This window comes from Chenopodium album, chromosome 6 (assembly GCF_948465745.1).
Source record: "Chenopodium album chromosome 6, dcCheAlbu1.1, whole genome shotgun sequence".
Classification (NCBI taxonomy): domain Eukaryota; kingdom Viridiplantae; phylum Streptophyta; class Magnoliopsida; order Caryophyllales; family Amaranthaceae; genus Chenopodium; species Chenopodium album.
The window spans coordinates 74,072,286-74,096,572 of record NC_137839.1 but is presented as its reverse complement, the minus strand read 5'-3'; the positions used below and the strand labels follow the sequence as shown (position 1 = coordinate 74,096,572).

At 32.1% G+C, this 24,287-nt stretch overlaps 2 protein-coding genes across 2 annotated transcripts; one reads left to right on the top strand and one right to left on the bottom strand.

Annotated features, from left to right (window-relative positions):
• Positions 1-6,778: 6,778 nt before the first annotated feature.
• On the top strand, positions 6,779-10,848 carry LOC145635254 (serine carboxypeptidase-like 31). Its single transcript, XM_081686539.1, has 10 exons — positions 6,779-7,126; positions 7,840-7,947; positions 8,184-8,279; positions 8,435-8,527; positions 8,864-8,946; positions 9,057-9,344; positions 9,720-9,850; positions 9,974-10,069; positions 10,165-10,270; positions 10,406-10,848. Exons 1-10 carry the CDS (start codon positions 6,835-6,837, stop codon positions 10,550-10,552), a joined length of 1,440 nt encoding a protein of 479 aa, XP_081542665.1. The 5' UTR covers positions 6,779-6,834; the 3' UTR covers positions 10,553-10,848.
• A 710-nt stretch (positions 10,849-11,558) lies between these two features.
• LOC145637225 (S-linalool synthase-like) lies at positions 11,559-18,292 on the bottom strand. Its single transcript, XM_081688701.1, has 12 exons — positions 17,965-18,292; positions 17,307-17,508; positions 14,903-15,123; positions 14,285-14,408; positions 14,074-14,183; positions 13,725-13,957; positions 13,458-13,573; positions 13,264-13,362; positions 12,925-13,140; positions 12,688-12,817; positions 12,342-12,587; positions 11,559-12,083 (listed from the first exon to the last, which is right to left on the bottom strand). The coding sequence occupies exons 1-12, from the start codon at positions 18,290-18,292 to the stop codon at positions 11,559-11,561; spliced, it is 2,550 nt and encodes an 849-aa protein (XP_081544827.1).
• Between the last annotated feature and the right edge of the window lie 5,995 nt (positions 18,293-24,287).

The window sequence follows — 24,287 nt, the reverse complement described above, 5'->3', positions numbered from 1 at the left end:
TGAACGTCATTTAAATTAGCAGATGACAAATGGTATTTTATAAGCATGTATTCTCCATTATCCAGTATATATTGGAGAAGTTTGGTTCTTTGCATTAATCTAAAGTGATTTATTTATGGAATGGGCGTGAGCAAAGTTCATGCTTGAGTAAAAATAAAATAAAAAAATTGAGTACTAATTTGATGCTTTGCATTAATTTAATAATTGTACTTTTTTGTTTGTTTGCTAAGAACGTCACTTCACTTTACTTTGTATTAATTAATGGAGAATTTCCCACTAATTTAATGGCGAAGAACTTAAAGGAAGAAAAAAGTGTATGTGCGTGGGTGATCTTGTCAATGTTGGCCAACACAAACGTTGTGAGTGAAATTCTTTGAATTGGATAAAATGAAATCATTTAAAGAATAGAATTAAAATGGTCATCAATTAGTATAATTAACCTTTCACTTTCTTGATTTATAATCCGTAAGCCTAATATATAACTCACTATTGAGTAACTCACATGACTTATGACTTTTTCGTTCTATAAATTAATTAGATCCTATCATCTACATTCGTGTCCAGAATAACTTACATGCTGGATTTGATACAAAACATACTTGTATGACAGTAGTAGCTTTAAGCCTTTAATTCTATAAGTTTGTTCAAGAGTAATCTGAAGGAAATGTGTCCTCGATCGACTCTCGTGCAATTACTAATATAATATGGATCGTATTATGGAGATAATAAGTTCGTTTAGTTGGGTCGTCTTTACGTCTTGCTAGAGACCAATATTGATTATTGGGTTAAACCAATGCCAACTAAATGGATCCTATGAGGTCACACGTTACAGTGTTAGGTCGAACATGAATACCGAGTCCAAAAGTTGGGCTTAGTGAATGACTGGCCATAAGGAGTAAGATAGGAATAAGTCTTGCCCTAATTAGATAATATGATTATATATAATAAAGGGCTTGGGGACAAATAAAAACAGACGTTCATCTCTCAAAAGAAACAACGTAATATTTTTCCCTTCCTCTCTCTCTACCACCGGTTAATTAGAAGTTCTCCATAGAAGAGGAGATTAATCTCTCCCGTCCAACTAGCATTGGTGGAGGTTCGATCTACACTTGTGGACCAATATTAGAGGAGCAATAATTGGGGCTCTAATCTCCGCAAGAAGGTAGAAGAAAGCTTGGGAATTCACGCATCAAATGTTAATTCTAAACTATTATGTGATCCTTTATTTGTATATGCATGAGATCCTGTTTAGGTGCGCATGAATGAGATTCATGAAATTCCGCTTAGAGTACCTAAAATCCTACATAATCATGATTACGTACTTGTTATAAATAATGTATTTAAATACAAAAATTTAAGAGAGAAGTCGTCTTTCTCAAGCAAAACTCACCTTACTGATAGATCATATAACTCAATTTTGGGCTTTAACTTATACACCAACATAAGAACGATTTGTATCAAATTTCCTCTATCCTAAGCATAGTGAAAGATCAAAAAAGTTTCAAATAGAGATGTTGCATAACATTTTTAGATAACAAATTCTCAACTTTAATACTTTCATTCTATCATTTATTAGTCTTTTTGTCTAGTTACTTTTTTCACATGCATAACATATACAATCTCTCCTAGTCTTAGCTAAATTTCACTAACTCAACCAATATTTTCTCTCTACTTTTTAAAATTTTCTTAAAACAAGTAGTTCGAAATAAATGACATTTAGTGATGATTGACATCCAATTCCATCCATTCAATGGTGTGATGATATCAATCTCAATATTTCATATATAGTACAACTTGCGCAAGGTTTAGATTCCATGTCATTATTCAACAACCCAATTGGCCAATTATCTTTTTGTCACTTTTTCAATATAAAGATTTTAATACTATGATATATATCATTATTTATCAATCACTTGTAAGGTTCGCCACAAAAGAAACTAATTAATTTCTGTTATTCCATCATAAGATTCTATCTTATATATGACCTATTTTCTTAGGGGACAATGAAAGCAATACGAAATAATATATGGTGAGAATATATACCTATAAATTTTCTGTTATTGATTTGACTAGCATAAACTATAGCATCAGTCAACTTACACAGGAACTCAATCGTTAATATTTTGTTCATGTACTAGCCAAAAAGAAAGATGAAATTGCTAAAAGGATGGTCACGTACTTATACTTTGGCCCGATACATATTGAAAAATACTTAACCAGGTTTTTATTTAAAAAAAAAAAAAAATTCTCGTCTATAAAAATTCTTCTTTTATATAAAATAAGTGGAAATATGACCATCACTAGTACACCACACAATTATATATGTGCAAGTTGACTACTTCTATCACCATTTGATTTTAGAAAGTAACATTTGATAAGTGGTGTAACTCTCCTTTCATATATACTCGTTTTATGTATCAGGTGCAATCCAATATGTTTTCACAAATTGTTGTTGTGACACTTATTCACTAGGCATTTCTACTACCTCTAAAAAGAGTAATAAAGTAATGACATACCAAAAACATACCTAAGGTTTATTGTTACATTCTCTAGGGTTAAGGGATTTTATCGATACATTTTAGAAAATAATATGTGCGTAAGGTGTAACATTGTTGGAAGGGTGCTCAATAAGGGAGTCACTAATATACGTAGTGTGCGTCATAATCATCCATTACTCGAACTCTAGAAGATTGATGTGTTCATGATCAAGACAAAGAGACAATCATAAAGGAGCTAGCATTATGGTTTATTGATGGAGAAGCAATCATGAATTTGCTGAAATTTGAGTTAAAATGTATGTTGGTACAATTTAATAATGGTGAAAGACATAATTACCGAGCTAATTAACTTGGAGACTTATTAAATTCAGACTATATAGCATTATACTTTAAAAATTATATAGGATTTTTTTTTTTTTTTTTTTTTTTTTTCTTTTACTTGCAACACAATCTTTAGGCACACGGCTTTAGGAGTTGATTAGTGAAGGTAACTGAATGATCTTTTTCAATTTTTTTTTAATACTAGGATTAGAGAAGGGTTAGGTATCATGTGTAAAATTATTTTGATTTTACATTATATAATCTCGACCTTAAAATATGTGCCACGTACAAGGCTGTGTTGCAAGTATAAAAAACCAAAGGAAGTAATCATTATGGGTGTATCCGAGTGGATAAAGGTCATCTTGTTGTACCTTGTCATGCTTCTCCTAATTAAAGGTGGTTTAAGCTCAATAAATTGCTAAACACGCACAATAATGTGATGTTCCATGCCTATACTGTGCTTGTGTCATATTGTGCCTTTTTCACACTAGGTAGTTCTGTGCTTCATGCTGGCACAATCCAATATTATCTTTAATTGTGTATGTATGTAAGACCGGTCTAGATCAAGTCTTGTATGGGATATATATAGAAATTTCTTATTTATACATGAGAGTATTAACTAAAATAAAGAGACTCGGAAAATATAATTTGGACCATACCTTAACATAAGACAATCTATTATGAACATTATGTAAAGAACAAAGAAACAATATGTTAAATTGTGACTCGAAATCTAGTAGGGCTGACTTTGAATGCTTATATCTCTCAAACTACAACTTATTTTGAGGTGATTCAAGTTGGAGGCGATAGCTTGGTTCAAGAGCTTTCCAACGATAGGTCATATGCCCAATTCCAATAAGAAACGAGAAAGTTATGACCGTTTTACAAAAACCTGACGAAGCTGGAAATTTGCAACGAGGCTGCGAGCTATAGCTCTATGCTCTATGCGAGTGAGCTATAGCTCGGCCCTATGAGGACTTGCGGCAGGCATGAGCTAGCTAGGTTATTCTAGGATAATTTATGGAATATTTCCTAAAATTATATCTTTTCTATGACGGCTATTTGAGTATACTTGGGGAACAATCTTAGGGTTTTATTAGGGTTTCCTTGTGTTATAAAAGGACCCTTTAGTTGATCAATTAGATCATACCTTATTGAGCCATTAGGTTTAAGACTCCTTGTATTATTCTCTTGTTTCTTTCTCCATTATAGTGAAGAAGCTCTCGAATCCCCCACTCGTGGATGTAGGTTTATTTTGACCGAACCACGTAAATCCTTGTGTTTTTTGTTTATCTTCTTTATTGTTTTTCTCGTTCTTAATTTCATTGACTTGTTCCGCATTAATCAAACACAATTACACCCTAATTTCCTAACAAGTGGTATCAGAGCCAAGGTTTTAAGGTCTTAAGGTTTAGGTGTTTATAGATTAGTTTGATTAAATTATGCCAATGAAATTTGATATTGAGAAATTCGATAGGCAAGTGAACTTTGGCCTATGACAATTGAAGATGAAAGCCATCTTGGTTCAAAGTGGCTGACACAAGGCTCTTGAAGGTGTATCCAACAAGCCTTCGGGCATGACGGTGGATACGTGGGAGGAGATCGATTTGAAGGCTCTTTCGGCAATTCAATTATGTCTCTCTGATGATGTTTTGAGAGAGGTTGCCAAGGAGACGACTTCTGCGGGTTTGTGGTTGAAGTTGGAGTCACTTTATATGACAAAGAGCGTGATGACCAACCGTCTACTACTCAAATCTAGACTTCATGATCTTCGTCTAGAAGAAGGTAAACCGCTTAAGTCTTATTTAGATGAATTCTTCTCTATTATTATGGATTTGCAAAACATCGATGTTGAGATCGATGATGAGGATATGGCTATTAGGTTGTTGTGTTCTTTACCGCCTACGTATAAGCATTTTCGAGATACTTTATTGTATGGTAGAGATGATTTGAGTTTGGAGGATGTTAAGGATGCCTTAACCCAGAGAGATTTAATTGACAATAAGTTGGTTAATAAATCTAATAATCCTGCTCAAAACAATGCTTTAGTTGCTCATGGTGGTAATAAGAATTTTGGTAAAGGAAAAGTTTGTAACTATTGTCATGTGAAGGGTCATATCAAAGCCGAGTGTTGGAAATTTAAGAAGAAGAATGTGGAGAAGTCCAATGAGGACAAATCCGCAAATATTGCCAATACCGAAGATGATGATGATTATACACTTTAGGGTTACGAGTTTTGGGGTTGCGGTTTCTACGATTGCTTCATGATAAGTTCCCCTTTGAGATCTCTTGGTAAAACGAGAAACCGTGTGGATTTTTTGGTATGGAGTCTATGATAGATTGCTTTTGATTTTCGTTTGTGATAAAGTAGCAATCTTGGTTATGCATTAGATTTTGTTCTAGTTATGCTATTTCTTATCTCAATTTTGGTACTTTTGTGACTTACTAAGTACAATTGCAATTTAGAAATTCTTGATGTAATTTTTTATTTTTCTAGAATTGCTTAAGTTTTTTGGTTTGGTTTTGAGATGAAGAAGTGTTTGATGGTCAATTTTGATAAGCATGCTTGGCGTCGGGACATTATACTCTCAATCTAGGCCATGTGATGGTTTTGTGTACGGAATTTTGTGTTCGGAGACGCACCGGTTCACAAGTTATGGAAGATGTCCGTTTGGTGATAGCCTAATGTGAGTAGGCTTATGGAGTTTTGTTTAAGGTGGAGGTTTTATGTTTTATTATGAGCATTACTTCTTGGTTTTTGGTTCAAGGTGGAGTTACCTTGTTTTTGGTCGATTTCAAGTCAAGGTGGAGATTGTTAAATTGTGACTCGAAATCTAGTAGGGCTGACTTTGAATGCTTATATCTCTCAAACTATAACTTATTTTGAGGTGATTCAAGTTGGAGGCTATAGCTTGGTTCAAGAGCTTTCCAACGATAGGTCATATGCTCAATTCCGATAAGAAACGAGAAAGTTATGACCGTTTTACAAAAACCTGACGAAGCTGGAAATTTGCAACGAGACTGCGAGCTATAGCTCTATGCTCTATGCGAGTGAGCTATAGCTTGGCCCTATGAGGACTTGCGGCAGGCATGAGCTAGCTAGGTTATTCTAGGATAATTTATGGAATATTTCCTAAAATTATATCTTTTCTATGACGGCTATTTGAGTATACTTGGGGAACAATCTTAGGGTTTTATTAGGGTTTCCTTGTGTTATAAAAGGACCCTTTAGTTGATCATTTAGATCATACCTTATTGAGCCATTAGGTTTAAGACTCCTTGTATTATTCTCTTGTTTCTTTCTCCATTATAGTGAAGAAGCTCTCGAATCCCCCACTCGTGGATGTAGGTTTATTTTGACCGAACCACGTAAATCCTTGTGTTTTTTGTTTATCTTCTTTATTGTTTTTCTCGTTCTTAATTTCATTGACTTGTTCCGCATTAATCAAACACAATTACACCCTAATTTCCTAACACAATATTTTAGGGATCGATGAGTGTTACGATTCACTACAATAATGAATGAATTTGGACCATAGAGATACGAGTATGTCGATATTGAGTAGTAATTACAAGACAAAAACAATAGGAAAGATGGAATCTATCCTAGATCTCAAAATGTTGCACCAATTGCTATTTGTAGGTTGTATTTTGTCCTTTACAAAATTATCTTTTTCTGCCTCAAATTTGTCTTTATTCATTTAATTTTCTTAAATATATAGTATACACCTTATTGCAAATTAATGAAAATGGAACATCCACTTACCATACCTATAAACCTACATAATGCAAGGGACCCTTGATATAATAATCCATGTCAGAAATTCACCAACCCTATATGGCAAAAATGGACCCATTTTTCTTTGCAAACCCCACATTTTGAATTTTTTTAGTGCAAAAAATATCACTATAAATAGCCCAAGTGGTTCTTCTTCATCTCCTCACATTGTAGCTAGTCAAACTCAAAGTGTCCCTAAACAATATTGTAGAGTGGTGCTCTAACAAGGATTTTGCAATGAGGGCATTATTTATGGTCCTTAACTTTGTTCTTATTGCCATATTATTTTGTATAGAGCCTTTAGAAGGTTCTAGGCATAAAGTAAGGCCTTATAATAATGACAAGGAGGAAAAGCTCTTGGAAAATAACCATCTTGTGACAAATCTTCCCGGCCAACCGGAGGTCGATTTTCGACACTATGCCGGTTATATAACAGTTGATGAAAAAAAAGAGAGGGCGTTGTTCTATTGGTTCTATGAGGCCTCATCTCATCTTGATGAGAAGCCGTTGGTATTGTGGTTGAATGGAGGTAAGCATGTGTCAAAATGAGTCGTATGTCTTTTCACTCTATTTCTTACTTTGTACATATATACTCCCTCCGTCCACAATTGTTGCACATAATTGTGGACGGAGGAAGTATTATTAGTTCTATGAACTAATACTAAATAAATATAAAGAATATTTGTAGCGCGAACCTAGCTATTAGTGTTTCACATTTGATGCTCATCTTTGTTAGTTAAATTATGAACAAAATGTACCACACATTATGACCTAATATGAGGCAGCTATCAAAGATGATGATGCAAAATAACAAAATAATACCAAGCACACACACTTTGACAAATTAAATTGTTTAATCCTTTTGTGGAATAATAAAGAATGTGGGATAATATAATTACCTATTACACCATGCTGCTAAGATGGTAGCATGACCACATAATAAATTAAAAAATTACATTTATTGGAGAAAAGTTGAACATTTTTATAATTAGTGGAGAAATTAAATAATATATTCACCTCAACACACAGACAAATATATGAAGTGGTAGCAAAAGGGCAAGCATATATTCCAATTAAAAGTAAAAATGCTTTTTTTGTTGCCTTGTGTTTAGAAAGTCCCACTAACCTAGCCATTGAACTATAAGTAAATGTTAATAAACAATTTTACATTATTTTTATACCAATTTATTTTAAAATTTATATATTTTATTTATTTTTATATTATTTTTACTTTTGTTACAGGTCCAGGGTGTTCCTCTGTTGGTTATGGAGCAACACAAGAAATTGGTCCTTTCTTAGTGGACACCGATGGTGGTGCTCTTAAATTTAACCCTTTTGCTTGGAATAAAGGTAAGTCGCATTTCTCACATAATATAAGATGTCGATTTTCATTCACTATTTTTTGTTAGTTCATTTTACTTAGCAAATTAGTATACTCCATATAACCATATAATATATTCCTCGTCTTTTTATTTTTTTATGAAATAAGATTTTTAATTAGGACGGATGTAAAAATGTACGAATACCATGGATTTAACTCCATAAGATTAATATTTTGACTTTGTATTATGCACATAAATTTGCAGAAGCCAACATGTTGTTCCTAGAATCTCCTGTTGGAGTTGGGTTCTCCTATACGCATACCACTAGTGATTTTGATAATCTTGGAGATGTTTTTACTGGTATAATTCTTGATCTTTTATCTCTTCAGTTCAATTTATTTTTTTTATTTTTTATTTTTTTTTTCTCTACGGTACAATCAAGAGACTATTCAATTCGACTTCATCATTTGACTAATTTTAATATAATTAATCTCTTTTTATCTTTTGTCGAACAGCAAACGATTCATATGAATTTCTCCAAAAGTGGTTCCTCAAGTTTCCAACATATAGAAATCGTTCATTTTACATTGCAGGGGAGAGCTATGCAGGTAGTCCAACTTCTTGTCGATCTCATTTGAAAAACATGAAGTTGTTACCATATAAATAATTATGGGTAATGCTATACATAGCCCTTAGAACTATATATAAGCTTTAAAAACACTCTTGAAAATTGTACTCCGTATAAAATTGGAATTGATAATTAAAACACACGTAGATCAGTGTAATTAGTGTGTTTTTATCATGATTTTCTAAATTTAAACAATTTTTAAGAGTATTTTAACGTTTACATGTAGCCCTAAGGGCTATTTATAACATTTTCCATAATTAATTACTTTTTTTTTTTTTTTTTTTTTTGTAATTTGGTGACTAAATCTTAATGGCAGGTAAATATGTCCCAGAGTTGGCTGAGCTCATTCACGACAGAAACTATAACTCTTCTATTTACATTGACCTTAAGGGCATTTTGGTATATAAACTATAACTCTTCTAGTCCTTTTTATACGGATTTTATAGTCATATTCAAGTCAATGAAATTTGAACTAACACGTGACAATTGAAAAATGAATATGTATTCAGATGGGAAATCCTGAAACATCAGATCCCGATGATTGGAGAGGGTTAGTGGACTACGCTTGGAGTCACGCTGTTGTGTCCGACGAAACACACAAAATCATACGAGAGACTTGTGATTTCAACAGCGATAACACTTGGAACAACCCCGATTGTAGCCAAGGTGTCGACGAGGTCCTAAAACAGTACAAAGAGATTGATATTTACAGCTTGTACACAGCAGTTTGCATGGCAAAATCTACCAAAAATAATTCAGGGTCAATGGAAGTCATGTTCAAAGCTAGCTCCAAAATGGTAAGATTGAAATAACAATTATTTGCCAAGTTACAAGAATGAATATTTCAAGTTAAAACTTTACCTCATGTAATTATTTTAAAATGTTATTAAAAAAAAATTTCCTATAACTCGAAATGAAAAAAAAAAAAAAAAAAAAAATCCTTGTCTAGATCAGAGGTGACAAATAAGCCGAGTGATCAATTTATTTTGGATAAAGTTAGTCCAAGTCAATTTAATTTGAGGTATAAGGTTTTTATAGATCGACTTAATTTTGAAACTATATACCGTATACATTTTTCCCAAGTTGTATATCCCAAGATTATTTTGGAACGAAAGAGAATACTCCGCATTATAATTTTATTTAAAGGGTTATCATGGTGTAAACATTTGCAGATGCCGAGAATCATGGGTGGTTATGATCCTTGCTTGGATGATTATGCAAGAAGTTACTATAATAGACCAGATGTTCAAAAGGCTCTTCATGTTAGTGATGGTGTTCAGCTAAAGAATTGGAGCATATGCAAGTAATTACCAAAATTATTTATCTTAAACTACAAATAATCTTTCTTAATTACCATTAAATGAGGAGCTTATTATATACAATTAAGTATGAAGTATTTTGACATAATTTCTAATGTTTGATGTAGCTTCACAATATTTAGCAACTGGGCAGACTCAAAGCCATCAGTACTTCCCATTTACAAGAAACTAATTTCTGCTGGACTTAGAATATGGGTCTATAGGTAAATAGTTTATTTATATATAATACTGCTACGTCTCATTTTACTTGCCTCATTTAACCAACAATATATATTTTGTCATTTGTCGGCTTTACCAGTGGAGATACAGATGGAAGAGTTCCCGTGTTGTCTACAAGATACAGCCTAAATGCTCTTGGATTACCCATCACAAAACCTTGGAGGCCATGGTACCATGAAAAACAGGTAAAATTAATATTGTAATAGTTAATACTACTTCCGTTAAATATTATATGCAACTTTGAAATATTTTATATTATGTGTAACTTTGGAATAATTATTTCCTTCCCTAATAAAATGCATTGATTTTGTTGTTTACAGGTGAGTGGATGGTATCAAGAGTATACGGGTTTAACGTTCGCTACATTCAGAGGAGCCGGCCATGCTGTGCCTATATTCAAACCAAGCAGCTCACTCGCGTTGTTTACACATTTTCTTGAAGCAGAATCCCTTCCATCAGCCCGCTAAATATAATGCATGATAAGATTACAATGAATAATACTGGTATAAGTTGAATAAGTCAATTTTGTAACAAAAGTTTTGCGGTCTAATATTGCCAAAATAAAGGCCTTTGATCTAACTAAGCTAGTTTGTATGTAGCTTATAAGGTGGGAGATTGGGAGTTGTCTAAGATAATATTCCAAGTGTTTACTAGTCTTACCGTAGCAAATATAATTGACGCAATAATAATGTCTAATTAGCATTGTTTTAACAATTTGTATAATGCAATCATAGACTTAATTAGGTCGTAAGACCAAGTATTACATGAACTGTTTGGCAATAAGTTGATGATTTTAGTATTACACAAGTTTTGAAGCTTGTTAGTAAGTTGTTTGTAGTATAGCTTTACAAATATTGATTTTTTTTTTTTTTTTTTTTTTTTTTTTTTTTTTTTACAACTTGATGGTTTAATTTAAAACAATAAATTCTTTGTTTTACATATGTTACATATGCATCATATTTTCATTCAATAATCAATAGAACATAAAAGATAATTGGTGTAATTCTACAAATACAAATAACCCTAAAATAAAGGAGGGTGCCCCAGTTTCTCATGGTGAGAAACAAATTTGGTTTCTCACATGGCATTTTTGTAAATAAATCAACAACTTTATTCAACTGTGAGGCCCACAATAATAAAAAATTGTTGATTTATTCACGAAAATGCCTCCATGAGAAACAAATTTCGTTTCTCACCATGAGAAACAGGGATTTTCCCAAAATAAAGTGCATGCAACAAACACTAAGAAGATGATACAAGATACAGATAAAACGAAATAGGTAGAACTTTCCTATCCAATATGTGTAAACATTTAATTTTAGTATTATATTCAAAATATAAGTATATAACAATGCGCGAGGCAACTTACAAAGGAAACAAATTTAGTACGGGTGAACAGAACACATAGGCTTTATTGTTTCATATACGTTCATGGATGCATATGCTAATAATCTTCTTCAAAACTTAGCCCGTTTATAATGCCATAGTAAATCGGAGGTTGGAGGATGGTGAAATCTTTATCTTTGATTGGTAACTTCCCAATGATAAACCCAAAGGTGTTCCATGTATTGTAAAATTTTTCCTTGCGCCACAAATGTTTAAGCTTGTATTGTTATGAAAATTAATCGTCGAACACCTTTTCTTTTCTTGAAATGGAAGTGTAAGAGGCTTAGAAGATTTCAAAGGTACATGACGGTCCAAGGGAACGAAAATTGCTTTGTTTATGTCATCAAGTAGAGAGTCCTTTGAGTCGAAATGGTTAGTCGAGTTGTAGAACATATGAAACACTTTAAGTGCGGTTAAGTGTAGCATCTTGCAAGGTTTTGGCAAATCTTCATGATCAACTCCATTATCCGTTATTAATGCATGTTCAAGCAACCTCATTTTAGTTCCTTCAAGTATTTTTTCCAAATAATCAACGGCTTCTTCCACATTAGCATCTTGATTTTCTCTCAAGTATAACATTACCGAGTTGATTTTTCCTTCCTTAATTTCTCTCTGCAAGACTCGAACATGGAGTAATATTTAGTTAGCTTCCAAAAAATTATAGATTACGTACAAACTACACAAACTGTACGTGCAATTCATAATAAACTTCTAAGGAAATTTTGTAAGAAAAAGGTTGTTAAGATTTTTCTTTATAAAAGCACTCAATAACACTTTTATAAGTATTTCTAATGAAAGGTTGCTTATTTGACTTCATATAGTTAATAAAGATAATTTTAATTTATCAACAAGAGTATAAGATTGTTATACCTCATAACCCTGTATATCATTCAGCAATCGACACGATTTCATTAGAAGTTTCGTAATTGCTTCATACTGAGAAGGATTAATGTTGTGAGGGTACAATGTTGGAGTCAGAAAATACGAGGCTTGAAGTACCATTACATGAGCAGCAACAGAAATCATGCCAATTTCCAAGTAAGAAGACATCGACGGAATGTGTCCTGTTTTTCTCCATGTTGCTTCAATTAGCCACGAATCAATTGCTTCGTACCACTTCGACAAAAGAAATAGAAAGAAAAATCAGTCTCATAAGCAAATATATGACGAAAGCAATAGAGAAAATCAAATAAAGAGTGTTTCTCAAGAGAATTACTAAATTTCGAAGACTAGTAGTTATGTCGATTTGATGTTGATCATGGTATTTTTTTGCTAATTCACCCACAAAGTTATCGAGGATATCGAAGAGGATCTTGCTATGACTTGTTAAGCCTTTGTTATCCCATCTGTGTGCATACGTGACAAAACAACCATTTCTATGAGAAAAAACATAAGCTATTGTATAAACATACATAATCACTCGCGCTATCTAGCTAGCTAGCTAGGGATATACCTTTGCACAGCCTTTGCAAGGGTTTGTAGCTCATCGAGTGACCCTTTGGTGTCGAAAAAATCATCCACAATGGTTATTAGCACGGCACTCTTTGCAACTATTAATCGAACATCAGATTCAAAAGGGAAGGAAGCACTAGAGGCGATGGCAAAGTAGCAATACGTGGTTTTCTCTCGTGCAAAGCCCATATCCATTAGACCCCAATCCTTCGACCACCTATATATCATTCAGTATATACATGATTGAATTCCAATAGTTCAAAATTAAATTTATAGGCTAATGCATGGTATATGACAAATAACACCCTTTATAAAACCCTGCTCTGATCGAGTTAATTACCTTATTAGCTCGGTCAATTCTTTCTTGTATACCATTTGTCGATACTCAAAATTTTCTTTAGCAAGTCGAAGCAAATCTATGTTATTGAGACACGAAATCCTGTTATCAAAAAACTCTTATTATATATATAGTTTAACAAAGACAAGAAATTGAAAATGACTAATTAGGTCATTTCTAATTAATTAGAAGTATACCTATAATATGAGGCTTTTCCTAACCAAAGAGGGCTGTCTTGGTTTGCTTCAATCCACTTCCTATGATCTAAATGATCCATTCGAGCCATCCAAGTTACAAGAATTTCTCGCTTAATCTATGAAGTAAACAAATATAATTACGTAAGAAATTATGAGAACACATATATAATTAACAAGGTACAATCATAGTATACTTTTCATTATTGTCTTTTGATTGTTTAACTTGCTAATTATAAACAATATATATAGGCAAACAAATCGAATTACCCATTCTTGAAGACGCGGCCACATCATGATACCATCATCTATTGTGTTGCTACATAGGCAGGATTTTTCAAGCAATCTTCTAGAAAATGTTCTCAATTCTTTCAACTCTACTTCAGTCTCAAACATAAGACTCGTTGCTCGATAGAGATTATTGAGTGTGCTAGCAAACATTTCATGATTGTCTTCAATTTCTTGAAGAGCATATTTATCATTAAGGAACCCACAAAACCTCCCTATCGATTTCATCCCAAAGATTAATTAGTAAATTAAAGGTAGATTATATATGTTTAGTAAATAAATATAATGAAGTATATATTGTTGATAGATAATTAAAGATTTATAGTCTTACTAGGGGAGACTTTATATCCTTGTAGCCGAAGTACTTCAAATGCTAAGGAGTTGTTGAAGATATTGGCTTGTAGTAAACCATGTTGTGATGCTTCTTCTTCATTATATTTACTGATAAATATGTTTTTACATGAAAGAAAATGAATAATTATAATTAAAACATTAGTCTTATCAATGACTATTCATTTCTAAGAGTGTATGTGAAATAGTACCTATATATGTCTTTTGATAACACCGCGATTTCATCATGAAAATGGTCAGACAATCCTAATCTTTGTAGTTGATTGACCATGTAGAGCTTTATGCAATCTTCATCTATGGGATATATTGATGGAACTACATGAACAAAGATAAAATAATCATAAATACCACTAGTATTAAGTCAAATAATTTAACACTATATTATGCTAAAACACTCTAAACTTAATGAAATAATCCTTTAGTGCTAATATATATACTTCCTCTTTTTTTTTTATATATTTTTTTTTTATGCAACACTTTTTTCACGCTTGTTGATGCGTGTTTTTAATCATTAATTAATATCTTTAAATACCAATATGTAAAACTTATGAACATTAGATATTAAAATTGTATAAATCGAGATGAATCTAACAAGATCTCACATGACTATATTTTTACTTGAGTATAAATCGTCAAAGTGAAACACATGAATAGTGTAAAAGTCAAAGTGTTAAAAAAAAAAAAAAAAAAAAAAAAAAAAAAAAAAAAAAAAAAAAAAAAAAAAAAAAACGACGAAGGAAGTATATGATACTAACAATAATAATGTGACATTAGTTGTTACGTAAATAACTACAACTGTGACTTATTACCTCCATTCCTACAAGCTCGAACAAGGTTATGTAGGTATGACAATGTTGCTGGATTTCCGGTCGCAATGTACGCGGCAGCTGTGGCCGCAGGAGATTGGAACAAGGAACCATCGGCACTCAAATTATTGATTATAGTTGCTTGATTAATTTGGTAAGATGACGGTAACGCCTCCAAATACGAAAGCAAAGGAGGATAGTGATACTTGTTAACTAATTCTTCCCTGAAAGATAACAAAGATATGTACACAATATAGTAGAATTAGCCAAATTAGTATCCATATATACTAGCTCTCACATACGAGTCTATATTTAATAAGTATGATAATCATTTATGTAAGGAATGAATGTCAACTTTCTTTAAGGTCGTACCAATAGATAAGATCACGATGGTAGTATTCATAGTAATATTAGATGATGTAGTGATAGGGTATTAAACATAATCCTGGGTTTTAACCATTAGTTTAACCTTTTGGTTGAGTTGGTCTACTAACATGTTATCAAAGCCAACATGACACAAATATCACGGGTTCAAATCTCATCCACCCCTACTTTCAAGTGGAATATTTCGCGTAGGTTATGCAGAGGGTCCATGCTACATCCACGTACATTTCAAGCTCAAAGGTCTCTCATCATGTGAGAGGGTGTGATAGAGTATCACCCACTAAGACTACTTCTATGGTCATTGGAAAATACGAAGTAATAATTTACATCTAATGAGCGATTCCGTTGTGTTACGGCGTTTAGATGTTGGCATGTTGGCTTGTATTATGATGCATTATTGATGCGTACTAGTGTGCGTCAGTTGTAAAGTCATTCAGGTGAAGTTTATTGACACCCCATTAACCTCATCGTCTTGAATGAACTAGCCACAAAAAGATGAATGGTAGGGAAAACGTGTATGACGTTTTTTGTTTATTCATTGAATTAGTGGGGTTATATATGTTGTTCTACTCTTCCTAATAACACATAGCCATGTTTTTTTTTTTTTTTTTTTTTTTTTTTTTTTTCTCTAGGTAAAATTGACCTTATTATAGCACCAATTATAGGTTGGGTGCAAAGAATAGTACAACCTTGATTGAGTGACTCTACATCACAAATTATTAAATTAAGTGCAAAATGTATCATCAAGTACATTGAAGATCGGAGATTTAGCCGGAAAGCATATTATTATTATTTTAATATATTTAACCAATTTTTATTATTCACCCATTATCCCAACTAGTAAAATTAATACTATTCCTTGAAATGTTAACGAGGAAGAAGACAAAGACCAATCCTAAAATCCTAATCAACAAATCAAAACACGACATTCTTCGAATTGTACATTGGTAAATTTTGAAATTCAATTTCTATCTTTGTGTTGATTACATTATATATTTGGTTATTTGTCCTTTTTTTTCATAGTTTTCAGAAATTAGGATATTAGTTGGTGTTATGATGATCTATTAAAATTGACGTGTTGTTTGGATGAATTTTAATTTGTGTTAATAGATTTCGATTTATTTTTTCAAACACAATCCATTCGTTGCAATTTATCATGAACGTCATTACAAAATAATTAAGTTAATAAAAGTAATTAGCGAGCAAGTGCTAGGTATATTATAGTATAGTAATTCCATAAGTTATAGAAGATTAAAAAGTGGTGAAAATTGGTTACAAAATATTTTTTTTAAAAAAATACAACTTTTCTGCAGAACCTCCGTCCTTCGATGTCATTTTTATAACATTTTCTACATCAAACTTAATGGATGTTTTTACAGTGGTCGTTTGAAATATTATTACCTTATTATTTTAATGATAAACAATATGAACGATTCATTTTTTCACACTATAAATTGGACACAATTAGTATTCTAATTTCTACAATGCAAATATAATTTTTGAAAATTTTAATCCAACATAAAATAAATATTTTTCGAAAAACTATAAAATAAGAGTAAAAATTACATAAATAAAACTAAAAATTTGATAAATTAAAAAAATGTTGATAATAATATTTTATATCAAAAATAGAGTAATATATATAATTACTTGGATAAAAATACGTTAATTATGAACTATATAATTATTAAAATATTATGGTAGTCATATTTCAAACAACCACTATAGAATTTTCAAAACTTAATAGTTTGTGATGTAGAGTGCACTCAATTATGGTTGTGCTATTCTCTGCACCCATCTATAACATCTACAAGTGCTGTTGAGGGCTTGAGGCCAATTTTGTCCTTTTTTTTTTTTTTTTTTTTTTGTAAAACATGCTATATTTACTGTAGGTTTTAGTTCATGTAATTGTTAATGACAAATAGTGAAGTGTAAAATATAATAGAATCAAAATAAAAGATGTAAACACCAACTTGAACAACAAAATTGCCAAATTTAAAAAATGAGAAGGTAAGAATTTTACATTTTGAATATCAATCGCTGTTGGTCATAGATGTGGGCAACAACTTCTTTTATGTCGTCCGCAAGCATCACTCGTAAACCTGTTCGCCATGCAAGATCAAGCATTCCTGGAAAAACTATAGCAAACCAACGAGGGTAGTTTTCATTGTTGCCCTTTTGTTTTAGTATATGTTTGCTTGAATTCCCCCCTAAAAATGACATCCCTGAAAACATAAATGAATCATACGTTAAATTATTAATTTTTTTTGAGGATATCTGTTAAATTAATTACTATATAATACGACAATATTTATTTTTCAAATAAAAGAACATAATACTGTTGTCTCTAAAACATAGGTCAGACCACATTTTGGTTTAATCTCATTGACAAAGATTGAATTGGGTAATAGACTAATAGACATAATCTTTGTCCTAAGTGTCTGCATCTACACAACTATATCATATATGCAACATTATGCTATTATAGACCTTTGTTATTCTATATGAACAATGAACTATTTTTTGCGTGTGCGTGCACGTGCGTGCAGAGAGTCACACAGGACATACGATGTAGATGAAAATATTTAGTTTGATCATATCGATCTCACATCTAGGTTAAAACACGTAATAATATTTACTTAGCCAAGTTATAATTATTAGTCTAATACAAACCTACTAACCTTTTTCGATGTGTTCATGGCCGAAATCCCACATCTTTAATGCAATTATACAAGCAAGGGTTGAAGGAAGAGAGTCAATCGTGGGATTGCCATGGAAATCCTTTTCTCCCCAAAACCCTTCATCCATTTGGTTGCTTAGAATCCATTCCAAACAACTTGTAAACATGGGTTTCTCATAGTTTTCATTAGGGTTACCGATCATGGCTAACCACGCGGTGTCATAAGCAGAAGGAGAGACAAAAGAGCTAGGGTTTTCAATAACTTTAACGACCAAAGTTTCCTTCAACTTCTTAATTAGAGCTTGAATAACACCTAAGGAGCTTGTCATTTTTTTTTTTTACAAAAATAAAATATTTATATGAAGCTTTTTAAAGTTTCTTTTTATGAAGAGCATTAGTGCCGTAGGAAATAGTACTATTTATAGAGTTATAGATTGCCAGTACATAATAACATACAAGAAAGTGATAACGAAGTTAGCATATACTGTACTCCGTACCAGGCCAGTACACATTAGTATGAACACACATTTTTTTTAACTAATTTTTTTTTCTTCTTCTTTATTTTTTTATTTTTTTTTTTTTTGCAATAATTAACAATATTATACGAAGTATGTTGCATTGAATAAATTCTATTTCCTTAACATGCTAGCCTCCCTTGGATTAAGTATATATATTAAAAAAAAAAAACATTTAGGGTTTTTTGTCAGAAAATACCTAATATAACCTAAAATTTGTGAGAAACTACCGTATAAAAAAATGTTGTAAGAAACTACTTTATAAAAGGTAAAATGTTGTAAGGTATTACCTTTGGTCGAATTTCCACCGTTTATCTAATTTTAAGGCGTTCACCTACCTCAAAACACCCCCGACGAAACCACCACAGAGGTTGCTATTCAAGGTGGTAAGGTTATTTTGGGGGTGGTTAGAAGATATTCCAAGTTTGTGAGGGTAGTTTGATTTCGTGATTCGGGATGTTGATTTTTGGGCCGGGGTTAGAGGTCGTGGTCTTGGGATTGGAGGGTGGTTTCGGCTTGGTGAAGGCAATTTCAAGTAGGTTGTGTTGGTTCTGGGGTGAAAGCGGTGGTTTTGGGGATGTTTTGAGGTGGGTCAATGGTGGATTTCCGGCGGAGGTAGTATTTTACAACAATTAAAATTTTGTTAGGTAGTTTCTTACAAAATTTTTCCTTTTATTAGATAGTTTTTTACAACATTTTTTATATTAGGTAGTTTCTCACAAAATCTGGATTTTATTAATTAAGTAGTTTTTGACAAAAAGTCCAAACATTTACTAGATGAATATGTTAATGGCAACAAACATGCGCTGCGTCTCCTAATTAGAAAATGACATTTTCATGTATCCCCTTTATTTGAGATTGACGGTTTTTCGTACATTGTTTCCGACACGTATATACCTATTAGATGAAGTGTCCGAAAAAGTGAGGGTTTAACCGGACAAGCCTAAAATCTTATTTTTATTCTAAGCCCGAATTGAACCCATCTTAATAAAAATCCGAAAATTCTACCTTAACCTAGCCTAATCAATCCGACATTATTTTGTGTGTTTGGCACAAGATTTTAGGCCAAGATCCGGCCCGGCCTGATATTTTTATCACTTCTAGCTGTTATCATTTCTAATTTAAACCTCTCTTTTTAAGCAACAACCTAGATAACAATTCTTTCAAAAAAAAAAACAACCTAGATAACAATTAAAGCAAGACTTTTTAATTGCTTTTTACGGATTCTTGGTATTATATATGATCCATGGATGGATTATTCCTGGCATTATGATCCATGCATGGGTCATTATTTTTTAATTTTATATGTAAGAAAAAGAGCCCTATCGGATCAAAACAATTTGGACGAGTAGGGGAAAATGTAAGGGGGTCCTCGCCTAAATTTCCCCTAACGGGGATTAAACCTCCAACCTCAATAGTTGAAAGGTTCACTCCTTTCTACTTGATCAATCTTAGTTTGGTATTCATGGATTATGTGTATGTTGTTCTTTGCCATAAATAGTACTTTGTATTAACTACCCCCCCCCCCCCCTTTTTTTTTTTTTTTTTTTTTTTTTAATTTAGTGTTTCTTTTATCACGTTTAACATAATGCATAATTCCAACGATTTATATATCTAATTACCAACAAGTAAAATTTATAAAATAATTTGATATTATGAACAATATTAATTAAGTGAGACGATTCTACTAAGATTTCTCATAACTTTGTTTTATCATAACTATAAGCTGTAAAATTTAATCAAAGTGGAATTTGTAAATAGTGTTAAAGTTAAAACTTGTCAATTTAAAAAGTGGACTCAATTGGTTTTAATTCTTATGATTTCCAAATTAGAAAATTTAATTGGCCTTTTAACCATAACTTCTTTCGATGCTTATGCAAATTCAACAAGGGAAGGGATATTAGTGGATGGTGAGATGTGACAAAGGAATTTTTTTTTTCTTTAACTAGTGCAAATATCTTATCAATGTGATGAAAATATATAAACTAATCTAGCATTTTTTTTTGTATGTTTTAAGAAACATGTGGTTGATCAAAACTTATTTATAAATAGTACAAAAATCTAATTATTGTAATTATTTTAAACCTGCTCCCGTTGGGAAAAAAACAACAAAATTTAAACCTGCTTGAGTCATACATTGATAATTTTTTTTTTTTTTTTTTTTTTGTAACTAATTTACTTCGATAACAAAAGCTAATTATTGTAATTATTCGATAGGGCTTTTTTTCATTTATTTTAAATATTTACTTTTTAGGTTTTAGACTTTTAGCTAAAAGGAAAGAGTTACTATCTAAGTGGACTTATAAAGTCAAGATTTCAAGAAAATGACTAATTAAAGTGAGCAAATTAAAATTTTCAACTATATATATAAATATATTGCGTGTATAGTTTTGTGCAATTGCATTCTACTATCCTATACTTCGTTTTTAGTTGACCGCTTTTGTTACCTGATCGAAGTTTTCAACGTGTTTGCTAACATCGACCGCATAATCTTTGTATAAGATCATGTATTTAAGAAATGTCATATGATTGAATGAATGATGCTTATGTCAGTAGTGACATACGAAGTATTACATATCCTTCATAATTCATACTTTTTTGGACCGTTGTAAAAAAAAAAAAAAAAAAAAAAAAAAAAAAAAAAAAAAGTTCATCCATTGTTTTTTAGTTGATATATTTTGACATCTAGATAACACTATTCACAAATTCAAATTTGATTAGCTTTTGTAATTTATAATTAATCTAAAATATAATTATGTAAACTGTTAATGAATACATTCATTATATCAGTAACTTTTATATAGAGATGCTAATTAAGCTTTGAAACTTATATGAATAAAAATATAGGAAAAAATAAACGTGTCATATAAAAAGAAATAAATTATGTATTTTATTTGAAAATACTGAGTACTTAGTATAAAAATTTACTCTCTTCGTTTTTATAGGATCTAGAAAGCATTGAATGCATAAAATTATCATTCAAGTAGGATATGTTTTTTGATGGAGCTTGGGATAAGGAGACTCATAATGCTGGTACTAGTTGGTGTTTTGGTACCTCCTCTACGCCGCACTCTATTGGTGGTGGAGCTAATTAAAGCTTGTGTGGCCAGCTCGGCTCTTCATTCTGAATTATTTGCCTACCTGTTTGGTTTTCAGCAGACTCGTTTGCGTGGTTTACTCAAATTCTGCTTTTCACTGACTGTTTGGTTGTTCCTCATCTTCTTTTGTGTCAGGGAACAAATGATGTGTCGATTATTTGGACGATTCAGGAAATCTGTGATGTTTTGGCGTCCTTTGCTACTTGTCACATTCAGAAAATTTCTATACTAGGGCTTCTATTGCGGAGGCTCATTCTCTGGCCGGAGTGGCTCGTCGTAGGGATTTGCTTTGTTTTTCCTTTTAGTTAAGTTGGTTTTTTTTTTTTTTTTTTTTTTTTTTTTTTTTGTGTTTCCTTTGTCAAAAAAAAAGTAGGATATGTTGAAAAAAAAAGGGAAATTCTCATTGGTAGCCGTCAACTTTTGCTTATTTTCATTGGTAGCCACTTTGTATATGAATTATCTTTGGTAGCCTTAAACTTTTAAAATGTTACTTCCGTAACCTTATTTGGTTAAATACTGTTAATGAGTTGTTAAGTTTAACTGAGGTTAGTTTTATAAAAATTAAAAAAAATTAACTAAGGTTAATTATATTATAATTTGATTTTAAAAAAAATACCCTCCCGCAACCAGTCCAGCCACCCCCTCTGCTCTCCCCCTCCGCTGCCGGCAACGACCCACCCTTCCCCGCTGCCTCCCCTGCTCCCTCACGCACCAAACCCACAACACCAGCCAACAATCGGGCAACTCCCCACAACCGTCACATAGTAGCTGCCGAACAACCAACCACCGTCGCACCAACCTGTAGCCAGCAGCACCAAACCGCCGCAGTACCGAGCAACGCCGCAAGCTCCAATTATAGCCCAATCAATCCCACCCAGAAATCGAATCAAATATCATCACCATGCCCTCACCACAATCGAACCACCATGGAGAACATGGATTACGCTTCAAAGGGAAATTGTTATTCGATGATTACAAAAATCATCTTACCTTACAAACTATTTCAATGGAAGACAAAAAGCTCAAAAGTCGTTTCGATGGAGAACTCAGAGAGTCAAAGTAAGCTATAAGGAGGCTTAGATCTACCTTTCATCAAACAATCTGGGGGAGAATTCTAAGCGATAAAAATAATTAATTAGCAAAGGGAGGAGAGAAAGAGGAACGGTACGGGGGTGAAGGAGGAGGAAAGATGAAAACATTTTTTTTAATTAGGAAAATTTGTCAAGAATAAGCCAACCTTTGTCTGGTTCGCTTAAAATAAGCCAACTTTTCGATTAACTCAGAATAATCCAACCTTTATAGGGTATCCACTTTAAATGAGTCAAGTAACCTGCAACCGGTTATTAATGTTAATTGTGATACGTGTCTGGATGTGGTTCGTCATTTTTCTAATAATAATTAATTAAGAATTATTGTATGATTAATTATTAATTAATCTAATAATTATAAATTTCAAAAAAAAAGAAAAAATTCCCCAACCCCTGTAGGGAATAATTTCAAGCCTTAATCCCACTAGCTCGAACCCCACTGTGATCATACACTAAAGTACGGTGGCGTCCAAATTAAAAGGGAAGAAGATAGAGCAAAAGAGTCGCCAACAAGTTTTTTAGGAACTTGTAAACCGTTCATAGGATGAAGGTTACACCCCTTAACAATCCAAGAGATCGTCAACTCCATAAGGTCATGAACCAAATAAGGGTTCGGGGATGAAGGTACAAATCCAACCTAAAAGAGATTGAATCTGCCCTAATAATAGGCCTCTACTTTATTCTGCTCGTATTCATGTGCGCTTTCTGATTAACATGCAATCAATAGGTTAACCCTAAACCTGTTTAATCTATGTTGGTTGAACATTAATGCACAAATAAATCTATTATTGGCGATCACTTGAATTTATAATCACAATTAGCCCTAAACAAGATTATTAATTGTCTTATTAAGCGTGATTACAAGTACAAATTCCCTTTAAACATGCAATAAAAGGTGTGATCAAGCAATAAAGAATAAATATCAAGCAACATAATAAATAATCGAGCATTAGAATAAACATGAATAATAATAATCATCATCAAAATAATAATAATAATAATATTCATAATCATCATAAATTATAACAATTATAATAATTATCATGTTCATGTTAATATTAAAGTATAATAAAGATAGCAAGATCATAGGCATGATACTAACAAGATTAATAACAAACCCTAACATGTCACTAAGCGATAAAAATCAAATCTTTAACCCTAACATGATACTAACATGAATAAATATTAGGAAGAGAATAAAAGGCATCATAGCAATCATATTTAATATTAAAATTACCCTAGACATGATACTAAGAATATCATAATAACAATATAAACATGATTTCTACATCATAATATCAATTAAAACCATTAAAGCACTTACTTTGATGCCTCGTACCTCTTTCTAATAACAAAATACACACGTTAGTAACTTCAAGGAAATTAATAATCAAAACAATCAAACTAAATAATTGAAAGAGAGATTTGGGACCAAACCCTCAGAAATTAAAACCTTTCACGTCTAGGGCGAAGGCAACTTCGAATATGGCTAGGTGTATCTAAGTCTTGCGAATGCGGAATTTTGTATTTGAGAAAAGGCTAGTTTAGAAAAAGAGAGAGAGAGAATAATCAAGAAAATTTTAATGAGAGTTGGTGAATTGAAATAAGAATTGATGAAATCTC

Bases quoted from the DNA above. Each gene is read 5' to 3' on its own strand.
- LOC145635254 (XM_081686539.1), top strand. From the start codon at position 6,835: ATGAGGGCATTATTTATGGTCCTTAACTTTGTTCTTATTGCCATATTA. The intron at 7,948-8,183 runs GTAAGTCGCATT...ATAAATTTGCAG, and splicing joins CCCTTTTGCTTGGAATAAAG to AAGCCAACATGTTGTTCCTA. The intron at 8,947-9,056 runs GTATATAAACTA...ATATGTATTCAG, and splicing joins TTGACCTTAAGGGCATTTTG to ATGGGAAATCCTGAAACATC.
- LOC145637225 (XM_081688701.1), bottom strand. From the start codon at position 18,292: ATGACAAGCTCCTTAGGTGTTATTCAAGCTCTAATTAAGAAGTTGAAG. The intron at 15,124-17,306 runs GTAAAATTCTTA...GTTATCTTTCAG, and splicing joins CAGCGATTGATATTCAAAAT to GGAAGAATTAGTTAACAAGT. The intron at 14,409-14,902 runs GTAATAAGTCAC...TTGTTCATGTAG, and splicing joins TCGAGCTTGTAGGAATGGAG to TTCCATCAATATATCCCATA.